Raw genomic sequence first — 17,472 nt, forward strand, 5'->3', positions numbered from 1 at the left:
GCCCGGCCTTCTTGTTTTGTTTTTAGAGACAGGGTCCCACTTATTGCCCAGGCTTGTCTTGAACTCCTTGAACGCACTCAAGCAATCCTCTTGCTTCAGCCCCTCATGTAACTAGGACTTACAGGCTTGTGCCACCACATCCAGCTGCCAAGCACTGTTTTTCTAACATTTTACATGTGTAAAAATCACTCTATAGAATCAGTACCTTATCATTTTGGCCATCTGGAAAAATTGATGTAAGCAAATTCCAGTTATTCAACCACAAATAAGAGCAATCTTTAAAATGCAAAGTGCTTCTGCCTAAAGATACTCATCTAGTACCCAATAGAGCCAAGAACTGGGCATCTTCATAGCTTAAAGGAACAGTCCTTCTGGTCTACCAGGCTCTGCTCCCACCAGCCTTGAAGCTTAGAGAAACATGGAAGAGAAGCTGTGCTCCTACAAGGGTCTCACCATGCAGTATGTGCTGGATCCTTCCTCAGTGGGCCCCAGTGGCTAGGGCTGTTGGATGCACTCCATGTCTGATGGCCCTCTGCACTTATTCATTCCCCCCTCTGAGACTGTAAATGTTTACCAGGATGGAAAGAAGAGCCGGCAGCAGCTTAAGCAATCTTCTTCTCCTTCCGGTTTTCTGGAAGTGACTTTACTCAGCTTTGGACCCTTAGGCCTTTACTGTATTTCCACTTTGAAGAAAAATGGCAACTGCTGTGTTTTAAGCTAGCTCTTCTGAATGGGAAGTAAAAGTGGAATCTGTGGCTTAGCCTCACTTCTGCATTCTTAAAAGCCCTGGTATGGTCCTGTAGTCATCATAGAATGAAGAGGAAGACCAGAAGTGATTATAGAATGGAAGGTGTTTTCCAGCACAATTAATGTGAAAAAGAATACTCACAAAACCTTATTCTAACTCCAGATGGATTAAAGATTTAAACCTAAGCCCTAACACTATAAAAACCCTAGAAGAAAATCTAGGCAATACCATTCAGGACATAGGAATAGGCAAGGACTTCATGACTAAAACACCAAAAGCAATGACAACAAAAGCCAAAATAGACAAATGGGATCCAATTAAACTTAAGAACTTCTGCACAGCAAAAGAAACAATCATTAGAGTGAACTGGCAACCAACAGAATGGGAAAAAATTTTTGCAATCTACCCATATGACAAAGGGTTAATATCCAGAATCTACAAAAACTAAAACAAATTTGCAAGAAAAAAAACTCATTCAAAAGTGGGTGAAGGATATGAACAGACATTTTTCAAAAGAAGACATTTATAAGGCCAATAAAAATGAAAAAATGCTCATCATCACTGGTCATTAGAGAAATGCAAATCAAAACCACATTGAGACACCATCTCATGCCAGTTAGAATGGTGATAATTGATATTGTGAAAATGGTCATACTGCCCAAAGTAATTTATAGATTCAATGCTATCCCGATCAAGCTACCTATGACCCTCTTCACAGAACTGGAAAAAAACCACCTTAAGCTACATATGGAACCAAAAGAGAGCCAGCATAGTCAAGTCAATTCTAAGCAAAAAGACCAAAGTTGGAGGCATCATGCTACCTGACTTCAAACTATACTACAAGGCTACAGTAATCAAAACAGCATGGTATTGGTACCAAAATAGAGATATAGGCCAATGGAACAGAACAGAAGCCTTGGAGGCAACGTCACACAGCTACAACCATCTGATATTTGATAAACCTGACAAAAACAAGCAATGGGGAAAGGATTCCCTGTTGAATAAATGGTGTTGGGAAAACTGGCTAGCCATGTGCAGAAAGCAGAAACTGGACCCCTTCCTGACACCTTACACTAAAATTAACTCTAGATGGATTAAAGGCTTAAACATAAGACCTAACACCATAAAAACTCCAGAAGAAAACCTAGGCAAAAACATCAGAATAGGCAAGGACTTCATGACTAAAGAACCAAAAGCATTGGCAACAAAAGCCAAAACAGACAAATGGGATCTAATTAAACTCCAGAGCTTCTGTACAGCAAAAGAAACAATCATTAGAGTGAACTGGTAACCAACAGAATGGGAAAGAATTTTTTGCAATCTACCCATCTTACAAAGGGGTAATATCCAGAATCTACAAAGAACTAAAACAGATTTACAAGAAAAAAACAAACAAACCCATTCAAAAGTGGGTGAAGGACATGAACAGACACTTTTCAAAATAAGACATTTATGCAGCCAACAAACACGTGAAAAAATGCTCATCATAACTGGTCATTAGAGAAATACAAATCAAAACCATATTGAGATACCATCTCATGCCAGTTAGAATGGCGATCATTAAAAAAATCTGGAGACAACAGATGCTGGAGAGGATGTGGAGAAAAAGGAACATTTTTACACTGTTGGTGGGAGTGTAAATTAGTTCAACCATTGTGGAATATAGTGTGGCAATTCCTCAAAGACCTAGAAATAGAAATTCCATTTGACCCAGCAATCCCATTACTGAGTATATATCCAAAGAAGTATAAATTGTTTTATTATAAAGACACATGCATACATATGTTCACTGTGGCACTGTTTACAATAGCAAAGAACTGGAACCAATCCAAATGCCCATCAATGATAGACTGGACAAGGAAAATGTGGCACATATACACCATAAAATATATGCAGCCATAAAAAACGATGAGTTTGTGTCCTTTGTAGGGACATGGATGAATCTGGAAACCATCATTCTCAGCAAACTGACACAAGAACAGAAAACCAAACACCACATGTTCTCTCTCATAGGCAGGTGTTGAACAATGAGAACACATGGACACAGGGAGGGGAGCATTACACACTGGGGTCTGTTGGGGCGGAATAGGGGAGGGACAGCGGTGGGTAGAGGTTTGGGGATGGATAACATGGGGAGAAATGCCAGATATAGGTGACGGGGGGATGGAGGCAACAAATCACATTGCCATGTATGTACCTATGCAACAATCCTGCATGTTCTTCACATGTACCCCAGAACCTAAAGTGCAATAATATATATATATATAGTACAATATTATATATATGTATAAAGTGTAATTATATATATATGTGTGTGTGTATATATATAGTACAATATTATATATACATGTATAAAGTGTAATTATATATATGTGTGTGTGTATATATATATATAGTACAATATTATATATATGTATAAAGTGTAATTATATATATGTGTGTGTGTGTGTGTGTGTGTGTGTGTGTGTGTATATATAAACCAAAATAAAAAAATCTGGAACCATCATGACTTTCTAGAGCAAGAAACTTATTCTCATTTTAAGTTCATGGTCTCCTTAGAGAATCTGATGGAAGTTATGAATCCTTATTCCAGAAAAATATACTGATGTAAATACACATAAAACATTAGCGATTCACAAATCCATGATGTTTGCTCATAGGTCAAAAGTTAGGAGCCTTGAATCTCATTGGTACAAAGGGAAAGGAAAGAGAGTGAAGAGAAAAGAAAACTATTTGGAAAATACACCAGCAATGTGTGTCTGTGTATTTCTCAAGACAGATGTTAAAGTATTCATACCCACATTAGTGTTTGAATGTGTGGGCACATCAGCTGAGGATCTGGTTATTATGCAAATCAGATTCAGAGGGTGTGACATTTTGCATTTCTAACAAACTCTCAGAGAACATCACTGCTGCTGGCCCATGGACCACATTTTGAGCAGCAAGAATGCATATTCACTTGCAATATTGTGGGAGGACATTAGCTTTGAAATTAAAAACATCTTGAGGAATGCTAAAATATCTAAATAACAGCAAATGTCCAATAGAACTGCAGAGCCTTAAACATGGAGTGTTTTTTCCCAGTGAGACTTACTTGGAGGGAATGTATCCATGAGCGTGTGGGGTCTGAGAGTCCCAGGCCTGGCATTCCAGTCCAGACATGGTCTTGGAAATTTTTCCATCATAATTTTCTCCACTGCAATACATACATTCATCTGGACAGGTTGGGAAGGAAGGACAGAGAGGAAGAAAAAAACTGAAATGGACGAAGCAAACTAGAGAGTTAAAACCAGAATCCCTCTCCCTTAAGTGTAACTTGCCCCCATTCAGATGTAATTCACAACAGGTACTTGGCCATAAAATTGGCAATAAGGACTCAGGGTTTTCTAACACAATCCAAATATCATTTTCCTTTTAAATGGTAACATTCACAAATTTTAGTCACTATCCAGTCAACTATCGTAGTCATGACCAAATTCAGAATTTCCATGATGCCATGTCCTTAAATCAGGATGTGCAGGCCAGTGGGGAGGCAGGGGTGCATCTGTTCTCGGAAGTCTGTAAGTTCTCCCTTAGGACTTTTCAATATTCGCCATCTTCATTATAATAATCATCTTTAAAACTTTGTGTGAAATTATCCTGATCATTCCACTGACTGCACCGTCTAAGGGTTTTAGTCTGGAGTTTTCATTTGTGCTCATGGTCTCATGGAGAACAATATCCACCTGAAGTGATAGCACTTCTCTTTTTATATAGTTGAGAAGCATGACTGGCTCTTTTTTGCAAAATTATTCACAAACTTAAACTTTGATTCAGAATTATTGAAGTCACATGGTAATGCAGAGTAATATGTGACTTACATTCTTTTGGGGTACTAAGGAAAACGGGCAGACTTAATATAAAAGTGAGGCATTGGTGGCACTTAGGGCAAATACCTATAACATGGTATACAAATAAAGGATCCCCATGATTCAAATAGGTGGAAGTGAAGGGAGAACTGAGTTGTCACACAGTACCGTATCCACACTGTCACATGAATCTCACCTTTATTCATTCCCTTTTGCACTAACAAATGTAGCCAGAAATACGAAATAAGGACAGTTTTTTCAGTACAATATATTTTTTTTATTTTTTAGCATTGACCTTTGAGGTGCACTATTAAATTGGTCAGTCCATTAAAATAATGGATTGCTGATTTAAAAATTCCTTTCTTGCTTAGCTTCAGCAAAACAGCAAAGTCTACCACATTAAATGTATATTGTTTATTTGATTTTTATTGATTTTGTTATTTTATTTTAACTACTTAATTGCAAATCTGTCTTGGTTTTTACGCTGTGTAAAAGTTTTACCCAAAAGAAATTTGTATTTAGAGTTTAGATGTAGTTTTATGTCTGTACATGTTGATGTAATATTTTAATAAAAATAATTCAGGTCAGCTGGGCATGGCAGTTCATGCCTGTGATCCCAACACTTTGGGAGGCCAAGGCCGGCAAATCACCTGAGGTCAGGAGTTTGAGATCAGCCTGACCAATATGGAGAAACCTCGTCTCTACTAAAAATACAAAATTAGCTGGGAGTGGTGGTGCATGCCTGTAATCCCAGCTATTTGGGAGGCTGAGGCAGGAGAATCGCTTGAACCCAGGAGGTGGAGGTTGCAGTGAGCCGAGATCATGCCATTGCACTCCAGCCTGGGCAATAAGAGCAAAACCCCATCTCAAAAACAAACAAACAAAAATTTAGGTCAATTCCGTGGGTCTGAGCAAAGTTTTGCTCCTTTCTGAGAGGTGAATAAGTTACTCAATTATTAATAATCTCCCTGTAGGAAGGGGCTTTACAACAAATTATTTTATAGGTGAAGGGCAGAAATGAAAACATTTTCTAGAGCCACTCCTGACCTTCACACTCGGGAATGTCACAGTAGTCGTATCTCTGTCCTGAATCAGTAGTGTAGCACCAGGGCCCATTCTCATCGTTGTCTGGGTTCCTGCAGTAGTTCTCCTCCAGTCCCTCTGAGGGGTGTGTATCAGGTGAGAAACTGGAGAGGATGGAAAAGAAGCACTTAGACTACAGTCTAAAAATTAGTACGCTATCAGCAAGGCAGAAGGAGATGCTCTCGTTTCCCATCTGAGACTGAAGTTGCTGTCATCCAAATGCATTTCAGCAGGGTGCTGCAGCACTTGTGTGGTTGGATTTTTAATTTCTCAATTGATAGGCTGCTTCTGGCACAGAAGGTAATATTACCATTGCTACTATATTGACAGCCAAGTGTTAGACGGAGAGCCACAGTATTTTTATTCACAGTCAGGAGAAATATAAAGGCCTCAAAAGCCTGCCAAGGTCTTAATTCATTCTAGACACCTCCTTTTATCAGTTACCGTTTCTCTGTAAAAATTCCTGTAGTTAGTAACATTTTGTCTGTGTGAACTATGTGCCAGGAATTCAACTAAAATCTTTCTACGCATTCTCTTTTTTAGTCCCAATAAAAAACCCCTTCGAGGAAGGTGTTATTAGCCCTATTTTACAGATGAGAAGACTGAGTGGCAACATAAAGCAAAACAAAACAAAACAAAACTTGCTTAAGTGTGAATAACTACTAAGAAGCAGATCAGGAATTCAAAGTTGATTTGTCTGATTCCAAAGTCCTCGTCTTCTCTGAAATGCAGCCTGAATTAATGGGGATGGAGGAGGGAGTTAAGCTCATTTTCAGTTCTAGAGATGAGTTGCAGTATAGAGACAACCATTTAGATGAAAATCACAAGACTTAAAGTCTAGAAAGGCAGGTTTTATTTCTGGTTCTTCTGTGAACCTGTGTGGGGTAATCCCCACCCTCTCAGGACCTCAGTTCCCTCATAAAGATGAACCTAGACCACCTCATAAAATGGCCTAGTGTGTCTCCATAGCACCTGTCCAGCTCTGAGTTCGCCATTTGGTTGAATCAGTTTTCATTATCTCACGGGGAATATTCAGTCTGCTCATCTCATAGGGATGTGGCCAAGTCAATTTGTTGCGTGTTGGGGGAATGGATAAAGGTGAGCACTGTTTGATGAGCAACACTACTGAGAACTTAATACCATCTAGCACCAAACTGGGAAAAGTACAAAAAAAGACACTAAAATAAATAATAGGCAAGTTGCAAGATTTGGGTTTCATGTATCTCCATTTTCATTTTTGTATTTTATTTACTCTTTTGCTCCACAATTTGAGTCGAACATGTGATGAGAGCTCTAACTTGATATGTTTACTTTAGTCCCAAACATAGTCATCTTTGGGCTTTTCTCAGATTTGGCCTAAAACTCATGGTTTCATTGATTTTTTTTTAAACTAGGCATGTTTCTATGTTCTAGGTCTTCAAGAAACCTCCATACCCAAGAAAAAATAGAAAGCAACCATATTCTACTATGGTGCTATAAATAATTGAACATTGACATCCAAAAGGTTCTGTCTGCTTATTCACATATTCTGGTTTGAATTAAAAGTAAGGAAATTGTCCTACATACAGTTGGCCCTCTGTATCCATGCGTTCCACATCCACAAATTCAACCAACTGTGGATGGAAAAGACTTGAAAAAGATGATAGAGAATAACAATATGAAAATAAAACATAATACAAATAATAAAATATGGTATAACAATGATTGCATAGCATTTACATTATGTTAAGCATTAGATGAGAGAATGTATGTAGATTATATGAAAATACTATACCATTTTATATGAGGGACTTGGGAAGCATGGATTTTGGTAGCCACGGGGTCCTGGCACCAGTCCCCCCCAGACACAGCGGGACAACTGTACAGTAGGTGAACACAAAGATGAAAGGGAAAGTCTTACTTAGGTCTGTGGGGGAAAGTAGAACTCCATTTTTGACAGGTGATGCCATTTTTTGTTTTGGACATTGTCCCTCTGTAGTTCCTTCCGTTCCCGGTCTTGCACTCTGAAAGATACACTGAAGGGAAAGCCACACAGTGGTCAAAGTCTTTCACAACAAGAAACCACGGAAGGTCTGCACAGCACAGTCACACTGAGAGAAAGACCTTGTGTACCAGACCCCCTGTTTCTGCTTTCTAAAAGATCATCTTTTGCATCTGAAAGACGACTGCAATAAACTGAGCCATTCTGTACTTTGATTCATGTATTCAAATGCTACTTATGAGCCCTCTGTGTATCGAGCCCCGCCAGCTTGCTGGGGGCCCATGGGGCACAGTGCAGCCAGAGGCTTGGCCGTCATGCAGCTCACATTCTAGTGGAATCAGGCAGTGGGGTTCCAGGAAATATTCAAGGAAGCACAGTATGGAGTGAGATCACTTCATGGCCATACACATTACAGAGAAAACACATAGCATGATGAGACAGAGTGAGAGAATGGGGAAAGGGATTTTTGGATGGGGAGACAGCAGGCTTTTCAAAGGCTGAAAGAGATCCAACCCGCTTCTATTTTTTCAGGCTCCCAGTGATATGCAAAAGTGCCAAACAGGGCTATAAAACTGTGGTCCACTGTAAATGTTTGCAGTGAAAGTTCTCAACCAGCTTCCACTCAACCAAAAGGGCCCTCTACTGCCTTTAAAACAGTCCGACGCCCACCTGGGTCCACATGCAGCTGGCAGGTGCTTTGCTGGTGTGCGCCCCCCCCCAGCGTCTGTTCCCCCCATGTGGGTTGTGTGCTTACCACGAGTCATTTCTTTGCATTTTCCAACTTTCTTACAGTTATATTTAATTAAAGATGATCGAAACTGAGAAATGAATGTGAAAAGAAACAAAGCTCTTTTTTTGTTTTGTTTTGAACTAAATTGAATGTTTTTAAGGAGGTGAAACATGAATCATTTAAAAAATTGCTATCAAATCCACAGAGGGCAATCCACTCATATAGCTGACTATAAAGTTTGAGGAGGAAATCATAAGAATCTAAAGGTATTACACATTAAGCTTGATTAGTAAATGTCGAGATACGGTCCATTTCAAAGACAAGGAAAGTGATTATTGTAGATGTTGCACTAGAGCATAGTTTATGCAGAAAATGCACCAGAGACCTCCTACTGGTGACCCCATATTCAAAGAAAAAAAGGCCTCTACTCTACATCAAAAGGTGTCATGTACACTTGTGTTTTCAATGAAAATATAAAATGTTTATGGTATATTAATCATTTACATTTACCCACTTTAGTCCTTTTTAAATTCATTGATCAATCACATGGGAAAGTAGTCCTAACATACCTACAGCAAACTAATGCTTTTAACCCAATACTACATATTACGATTGCAAGTACGTCTTCTTTGGGAGCCCAATACTATGTATTATGATTAAAAGTACATCTTCATTGGGACATAGTATTACAGTAGACATCAGACACTCATCAAAAGTGTGAACTCAAGGTACTTTGTGAAAGGGAGGTCTAGAGGTCAGGGAAGATTTGCAAAGGAGGTAATGATTGAGCTGAGACCTAGGAGATGAGAAGCAGCTGGCACAGCAGGACAAAGGTGAAGAAGGTCCCAGGCAGGAGGGCATGTGCTTGGGGTGGAGAAGGAGCGGAGGTAAGGCCAGTGTAGAAAAGTTGAGCAAGCCAAGCAAACAGCAGCCTGGGGTTACTTAAATAATTCTGGGCCCTAGCATATTTGGGAAGTATTTGGGTCTTATTTTAAGGGCACTAGGAAAGGCTTTAAGCAGGGAAGGTACATTTCTAATAGATCAGGTGTACAGCTACAAGCAGCCCCAACCAGTGGTGACAGGGTCTTGGACCAGGTGATGGCAGTGTGGCTGGTGGCAAGTGGCGGAAGTAAATGTGATCTAACACTGACTGTTCCCAGCAAAACCCTGGCAGGTAAGTTAGAGTGGGTCAATATCCCACAGCAAAGAAACAAAGACCAAAAAATGACTGACTTTTGACTTTTCTCTTCTCTCTTGTTTATATGTACCCACCAGAGTTTATATAACCTTTTGCTCCCTTCTGTCACCTTGAAAACAAGCAAACTAAGCTTTCAAACTTCAGACTTCAAACTCAACCTAACAGTCATTCCCATGTTTCTTCTGGTTAACAATTTACAAATGACATATCTAAATGTTAGCATTTTGTAGAGAGAATCCAGGATGTTTTTTTTTTTTTTTTTTTAAATCTGGTACAAGTAGGTAATTCTATATAGTTTACCATTTGCTTACTACTTGCAAGAACTAATAACTTCAACAGATAAAGTTTAGATTTAATCTGTACTTTAATCTCAAGAATTAGAGATAAGCAGTGGTGAGGTAGAATGTGCAATGCATACAGCTAATGAAACCCACGAAGATGAGTCAATGCACAGAAATAATTCCGACCCAAATAAATACTGTTTAAATTGCTACTTAGAGTTTTGCAGTGATACCAGACACAATGTTGAAAAGTAGCCTGAAGAATACAAGAACTAAGGTGTTTCCAGTCCTCTTTAACACCGGGGATGCAGAATATTTTGGGAGCTAAACTGCTATTATTAGCAGTCTTAATACCTAGCCACCAACACAGCATAGGAAACAGTTTTTAAAGTGTCATACACATCCCTTCAAATCTTCATACGCTTAATGAAACATCTGCACATCTAAAAAGACATGCAATTTCCATCGAAATCCTGTCTGTGTCTTATTCTAAACAATGGGACTATTGACCCACATTTTGAAAGAAACTATAGAAAAGGAGCTGTAACTTTTACACAGTTTTAAAAGACAATATTTCAAAAACCTGAGAATAATATAGATCATGTCCCCCAAAATGTGAAAAATTTAAGAATAAAAGTAAGATTTTCGTCCCAATCCAAATGTTTCTGAGGATTAAAACACCTCAGTATTTCTATTTTATAAGGCTTTGTCCAGAAGCTAGGGCCCAAAGACCATGGTCACCCTGTAGAATAAGAAGCCAAGATCAAAAGGAATGCATAGACTTCCCATCTCCTTGTTAAATATAAAATAATATTTTAAATATCTTATTTTCAGGGTCATAGAGGTAGATGTGATTTTACAAATCTAATCCTTTAATTTTTTGACAAACAAAAATAATTAAAGCCAGGAGGTGAAATAATATACTCAAGCTGACATGGTTAGTTAGTAATCAAATCCTGTCCTAACTCAGAATTCAATTTCACTACACCATAGTGCCTTCCTCCTCTGGTCTCATAAATTAAAGATAGAATAGAGAAGGAGGAAGAGTGGGAGGATGGGAAGACAGGAGGAGGAGGAAGAAGAAAAAATGTACTTGCTTTTCTTTTCAAATAAAACGACATCTCTCAACCTAATGATTGTGGAAGACTTTCTGTTTTCAGCCATTATCACACATTGTTGCTCTTTACTGTGATATTGAAATGACCTGCAGAAGAAATCAGGAAATCCAATAAGTATTTTTCTTTATTTAGAGAAAACAAATGTTTACCAATAAGTGAGACACGCTAAAGATCATTGCATCTCTTGATGGACAAGGGAGCTCAGAACTGCTGCCTGTCAGCTGTTTGGGCGTGGCATCGATGAAGAAATGAAGCAAAGACACCGTCGTGGCAGTAACTCTCGTTCTCTCATGCCCCTGTCTTCTTTCCCTCATTTTCTCTTTCTTCCTATTTCAACTGCTTTACTTCTTCTTCACTGGTTTTCTTAATTGTCTTTGGGTTGGAAAGGAGCTACTCTGTTTGCTTTGAACCCATTGCCCAAGTTGGTCTGTCTCCATGAACTCTCGACTCTGATCACTTCCCCTGAACCTCTGCTCCACCTTTCACCCGGCCCTGGCCCCTGATCCCTCCCTTCCCATCCACGTGGTCCCGCTGTGGGAGCTCAGGTGAGCATCCAGAGCTATCCCCCCAGGCCCATCACCTACACGAAGCCTCTGCTTTAGCCAGCTTGATCTCTTAATGGTCCCCATCAAGGGAGTGCAGGGCTGCATCTTCCCCCACCTTCCTGGTGCTTGTCAAGAGCTCTCTCAACTCCAAACCCAGCTCAGTTCCCGCCTCCGCCTCCCGCCTGAGCCTTCTCCAGCTGCCTCAGCCTTAGGAACTGTTCTTTTCTCTGGATCTGAGTAGACCATGCTCTGATTATGCCACTTCGCAGTACCTCACTTGGGCTGTCTTTTTTTCAAACATTATATCCAGTTTCCTCGACTACACCTTAAATACTAAAGGGTGGGCACTGGGTCTTGTAGCTGTAAGTCATTGCTCGGATCTGTGTAGGACATGATCCTCAACAAACATTTACCGATCGTGATGTTAAAAATTAGAGCTCAGAACAATAGCTGCTAATGTTTATGTTGGTGTGAAAACAAATAACTTCCTTTTAGGGTATTTTTCTAACAAAGACTCCGGTAAACCTTAACAGGCAGCCGTTAGTATGGCTTCAGATAGTGTGAGTGAATATAGCTCCAAATGCTGATTCCATAAATTCCTCCCTTCTCTTAAATTGTTAATAAATTTGTAAGTAAATGACTTGCCATCCAAATGACAGATTTCTGGGTAGGTGCAAGGACAGTGGAAATACCTGCAGGTGAATTCTCTCTCTTCCTCACATTTTGCTGCACATTCCTCTATGCTTCCTGCCTCCAGCTTTTTCTTAGTGAAACTGAACAGCGAAGCCCCCTGGGTGTTCACATAGTCCTCCAGAGGCTCTCCTTGACCTAGAGGTGGGAGACCCAAGTGGAACAAATTGTCAGTTAATCAACGCCAATGTCTAAATGCCATGACTTCCTTTTAGTCTCTTTGGTTAGCATTAACCGAATAAAACTTGCTGTTTCCTGGAAGTAGAATGGGTAGCTGTGAGTCAAAATGTTTAGTTAAGAACACAGTCTGACATGTGGACATAAAGATGGCAACAAAACGCACTGGGGACTCCCAGAGAAGGGAGAGAGGGAGGGAGGCAGGGCTGAAAAAATACCTGTTTAGTAGGTATTTAGCTCACTACCTGGGTGATGGGATCATTTGTACCCTAAAGCTCAGTGTCATGCAATTTAGTCATGTAACAAACCTGCACATGTACCCCTGACTCTACAAGTTGAAATTATAAAACAAAGAAAAACAGGCTTATTAGCAGATCACAAGATATCAAAAGATTTACTAGATTGATAAACAGTCTGTTACTGTATTAATGGGTAGAGAACCTTAAATAAAAACAAATTTTATGTTTGCTGTTGATTGGCATGTCATGAGAGAAAAGTAAGGCACCATCAGTGGCAACGGTGCTGTGAAGATTGATGTTGATTTGTTCATCCCTGGGTAGAAATGGAATGTGGAGGCCCTTGTTTGATTTCTTACAATACGTGCTTTGGTTGTAACACTGCCACTTTAACTTCCTTGAGATACAAATGTCTTGGTGCATGGATGATGTTGGGAATAAATAAGAACTGAACTAAATTATGTTGCCACCTCGGGCAAAAATTGGATGAAACACTGGAGGGTAAGAAGCCCCCCACTCTAAAGGCCATTTCTGTACTGGGCTTACTACAGTGACACACCACTACTAACTGGGGAGAAATCAGATTTTCCTAGGTGTTGACAGGCATCTGGATTTCAGAGGGAATTGTGAAAAAGCAGAACCTGGGACAAATACTGGTCTTGATGTTTCTTTGAGATCAAATCTGAGGCAAGGAATCTGTCTGAAAGCTGCCTTCTGCCTGGTGGCGGCAGAGGGTGGCCAAGCGGGACTCAGCTGTGCTCCCACTGCAAGGCTACAGAATGTCCCCTGTCCTGAGGCTCCTAAGGGCACCTGGCCAAGCTTCAGCAGCTATCTTCTAAGCCTGGAGATGCCAGCTCCATCCTTGGCACAGAATGCCAGTGATTTTCACAGGGCGAGAGGCCAAAAGAGGCTAACAAAATGAAGATAGCCAAGATCCACGGAATTAGACAACAAGAAAACCTTGACCACTTTCAGGGGTGTGATGGGGGCTGCAGGCAGAGGGAGTGGGTTAAGGGGTGACTGGGGGAGGGGCAGGAGACAATCCTGGCTCTGAAGGCAGCAAGCCCTCCAAGGAACATGCGGTCAGGGGAGGCTCTGAAAGATGACACACAGCAGAGTGCATTCCTTTGTGTGCTGATGACAGGTATGGAGCAGGAATGCAGATGAACAGATTTTCATTCTCAGAAAGGCCTGTCCTGACCTCCTGAGAGTACACAGAGCACAAGGGGCAGGACAGGGAGGGGAATGCACTCTCTTCCAAAGTCCCCAGCCAAAGTTCACCTGCTTCCCATCTCGGCAACTTTGTCCTTCCTCAATTTAAGACACTCCAGGCTGGAAAAACGGATTATTGACCAGGAGTTGGCTAAAATCACTTGCGAGATGTATCAAAAGATCACAGAGAAATAGATACTTTAGGCCCATATCTATGTCTTCACCCTGCATCTTCTGTCAACTTGAACTCTCATTTCCAAGAAGAGCTGTGTTTTGGTAAATTCCACAGCTCAGAGTGTGACTTCAAAACACAAAACAAATCCACAAAGGGTGTCCTACAGTGAGTTAAATTAAACTTTCTGAAGAGTTTTTTTGAAGCATAGCAGAGCAGACTACAACTGATATTCAAAAAGAGAAAACTTCCATTTATTCCCCCTTCAACTAAGTTACCTCTGAGTGTCATGTTGTTATGCTTCATAGTGCGTCGCTGCTGAGATCCCCTCCCCAGCTCAAGATCCTAGTAAATATCCCAAAAGAGAATCAAATTTTTTCTTTTAAATTTGAAATGTTTTTCCCACATTTTAAAAATCTTATTCACTTCTAGGACTCATATGGCAAAAGGATTTGATAGGGTTTATTTGGTGGCAAGAAAACATTAAACAAATCTTTAAGTGGAAAAATACATTTATATTATAGGCAAAATGTAGATGTATATTGCTACTGATGCAAATGTGTTTTATTAGCAGTGTGAGAATTTCTTCCTCACTGTGATATGTGAATGTGCGTGCATATTTGCATGTGTAAGAAAAAAGACTTAGTAATTTGTGAAATGGAAGATGTTTCCCTGCTTCTCACTGAGTATGGCTGTAAAAGAAACTTTTTCCTCTCCCCGGGCATTGCAGCACACCAGAAAGATGACACATCCACAGAAAGCCTTCCTTTCCAAAAGAGCGTATGAGAGAATGTGCCCCCCAGGTTGGTTAAACACGTTAATCCTGTGGCAGAGAATTTTGATGTTTCATTGTACACCTTTGGGTATAGCCCGCCGAGTAAGCTCACAGTGATCTCTGTCCTAGTTTCCATGGGCTGAAATAGACTATTCATACCAGCAACACACACCACTTTCCCACAAAAATTTCATCGTCTAATTTTCTCCTGCTCTTTGATAGTATTTTCTTTGATAGTTCCTTGAATGGCTTCCACTAAATGCAAATGTATTTGAATCTGCAAAATTTCATCTGTTGATTTATAGATTGAATTTCAAGCATGGTGTACATTATTGATATGAAGAAGTTCTAGCAAAACTCACGATTCCATTTTTATAACATTTCCAAAATGGCAAAGATAAAATACAGAAGATAGATTAGTGGCTGCCAGAAGCGGCAGATTGGGGGTAACAGCTAAGGAGAGTGGAGTGCCTTTTTGGGGGTATGACAAGATTTTAAAATTTATTCTGATGGTGGCTGCACAACACTCAATATATTAAAATCCATTGGATTGTGTGCCTAAATGGGTGAATTCTCTATGTTAATTATATCTCAATAAAGCTATTTTTTTTAAAGTAAAAGAACTACTAGGACACGTTTAGAATATTTCTTCAAAGGCTTAAACAAAGCTGAAAAGTGAGAAGAGCCCTAGATTTCTTCTGGGAAATGTGGCTGAAATCCTTGATGTAGGAGTTTGGTCACTGAGCAAATAACATGATTTTTCTAAGTCTATATTTCCTTGTCTATAGAATGGGGATGAATATACGACCCTACCTATACCACAAGCTAAAGAAGCTAGTATTTGTAAAGGACACACACTCACATTCACATTGACACACAGGTATGTATGGATGTATGTATACAAACGTGGGGGCTACTCACAAGCACTAAGTATTTGTTGAATCGCCATATGTATATATAATCTGGCAAATGGATGCATGTAATTTCTCCAAGGATAAGAGGCAAATGTATACCTATGGAAAGCCTTACTCAGGCCACAACAAAGAGAGAAATGCTGAATCCTGTTCCCCCGCCCCCCGCCACCATGAGCTGGTGAGGGTACAGAATATATTCTAAGAGATACTTCATTGTTTTAACTTGCAAGTGAGGGGAGCATGACATTTTAACAGAGATGATATAAATCAATCAAACCGAGAACCAGGCGAAGAGCTTAGCCCTCTCTTGGGTGCTTAGCTACATTGGCTCTTTTTCAATTAGACTGGCCATTATATGAGTGTACTCATTTGGATTTGAAAAATCACCATTATTTTATCTGCCCATTCACTCCAGCACCCTGAAAATCTTCACAGTGCAATTAAACTTATTTCTTGAAGAATTCCTCAATCTTATACAAGATTTTGAACTTGGAATTTCACGAACAGAAAATTAAATTAGGCGAATTGCACATAAAGCCATGACATACGTATTTTTACTACATTGTGGGAGAAAAAAATAATTATTATATTAAAAAAAACTTTGTCTTACCTGATTTCAGAAATAAAAGAAGTAGAAGAATCACTTCCTTATGGCCCATTTTGGGACTGGCCAGCAGTACCCAGAAAGTGTGTCCCAATCCCAGGATGTTGTTGACTTACATGAGAGTAAACGCATCCACAAACCAGAGAGTCAAATTAAGTTAATTATTCTCTCAGAGGCCCTCGCCCCTGGCTCAGCAGGGGTCAAACATTACCTTGAATAAAGGGTCCTTCCAAATGTTTGAGAGTGGAATCTGCAATAGATGCTGGGAAGTGGTGAAAGCCATCTCCGCCCTTGGCTGCTCCACACTGCCTTCATGTCCCTTACTCCTCCCCTCACCCCTCATCCTTCATTTCTCCTGATTATTCTCTTTTCCTTCCCTCTTCTTTCATTCCCTTTCTTTTGGATAAAACAAAATCATAGTAGTATCTCACATTTGCTGTACCTTCCATGACCAGACCCTCTGCCAAGCACGGCACATCCATGGCCTCCCTCAAGCTTCCCAACAGGCAGGCTGTACCGGGAGGGGGCTGAGGCCTTCCCGAGGTTGTGTGGCTAACCAGGGGTGCAGCTGATACACACAGCCCGTTCAGGTCTTAGACGGCAAACTTGAGCTAGGTTTCACATTAACATCTCCACATCCTATACCAAACTGTGTCAACATTACAATATATGTGAAAATATTTTATTATCTTCCAAACATCTTTATTCCCAGTAAACTCATGCGTCTTCCGTAATGATAAATATTTACACCATAAATCAATATTTCTCCAAAATGAATGTATGGCACATTATTATATTCTCATTCTCATGAAATAAAGCAAGAGTGGTAGCAGTAAGTGGAAAGAATCTCTCTCAATTTTAATTGTTGAATCTGTAGTTTTCCCTGGCTTAAAGCTAGAGCATCGAGGTAGTATATATGCTTTAAAACTTCTATTTGTTCAAAGATATTTAGGAATAATACAATTGACCTCTCTATTTTAGGTGTGAAATAAGGACCAGAAAGCAACATTCTTCTTTCCAGGCAGTGAAATTCCTTCATTGACTGGCAAAAGATAGAGGTGGGAGCCCAGCAGTCTTGGGTGGAACATCCTGTGGAATTCCCTGGGATGGAGGAACCATGCAGAACCCTCAGGAAGAAACCGTCCAGGACAATAAGAGCT

The 17,472-nt window shown here is 40.0% G+C and overlaps 1 protein-coding gene across 2 annotated transcripts in view; it reads right to left on the reverse strand.

Annotated features, from left to right (window-relative positions):
- PLG (plasminogen) overlaps nt 1-16,474 on the reverse strand; it is a 53,694-nt gene extending 37,220 nt beyond the window's left edge. For both annotated transcript variants that reach the window (XM_017538020.2, XM_017538023.2), the window contains exons 1-6: nt 16,319-16,474; nt 12,225-12,360; nt 10,967-11,073; nt 7,580-7,694; nt 5,644-5,783; nt 3,843-3,963 (exon numbers count right to left, since the gene is read on the reverse strand). In XM_017538020.2, the coding sequence (XP_017393509.1) occupies nt 3,843-3,963; nt 5,644-5,783; nt 7,580-7,694; nt 10,967-11,073; nt 12,225-12,360; nt 16,319-16,367 (668 nt within the window). In that variant the 5' untranslated portion in view covers nt 16,368-16,474. The remainder of the gene's footprint in view (nt 1-3,842; nt 3,964-5,643; nt 5,784-7,579; nt 7,695-10,966; nt 11,074-12,224; nt 12,361-16,318) is intronic.
- Between the last annotated feature and the right edge of the window lie 998 nt (nt 16,475-17,472).

Source organism: Cebus imitator, unplaced genomic scaffold, assembly GCF_001604975.1.
Source record: "Cebus imitator isolate Cc_AM_T3 unplaced genomic scaffold, Cebus_imitator-1.0 Scaffold6, whole genome shotgun sequence".
Classification (NCBI taxonomy): Eukaryota; Metazoa; Chordata; class Mammalia; order Primates; family Cebidae; genus Cebus; species Cebus imitator.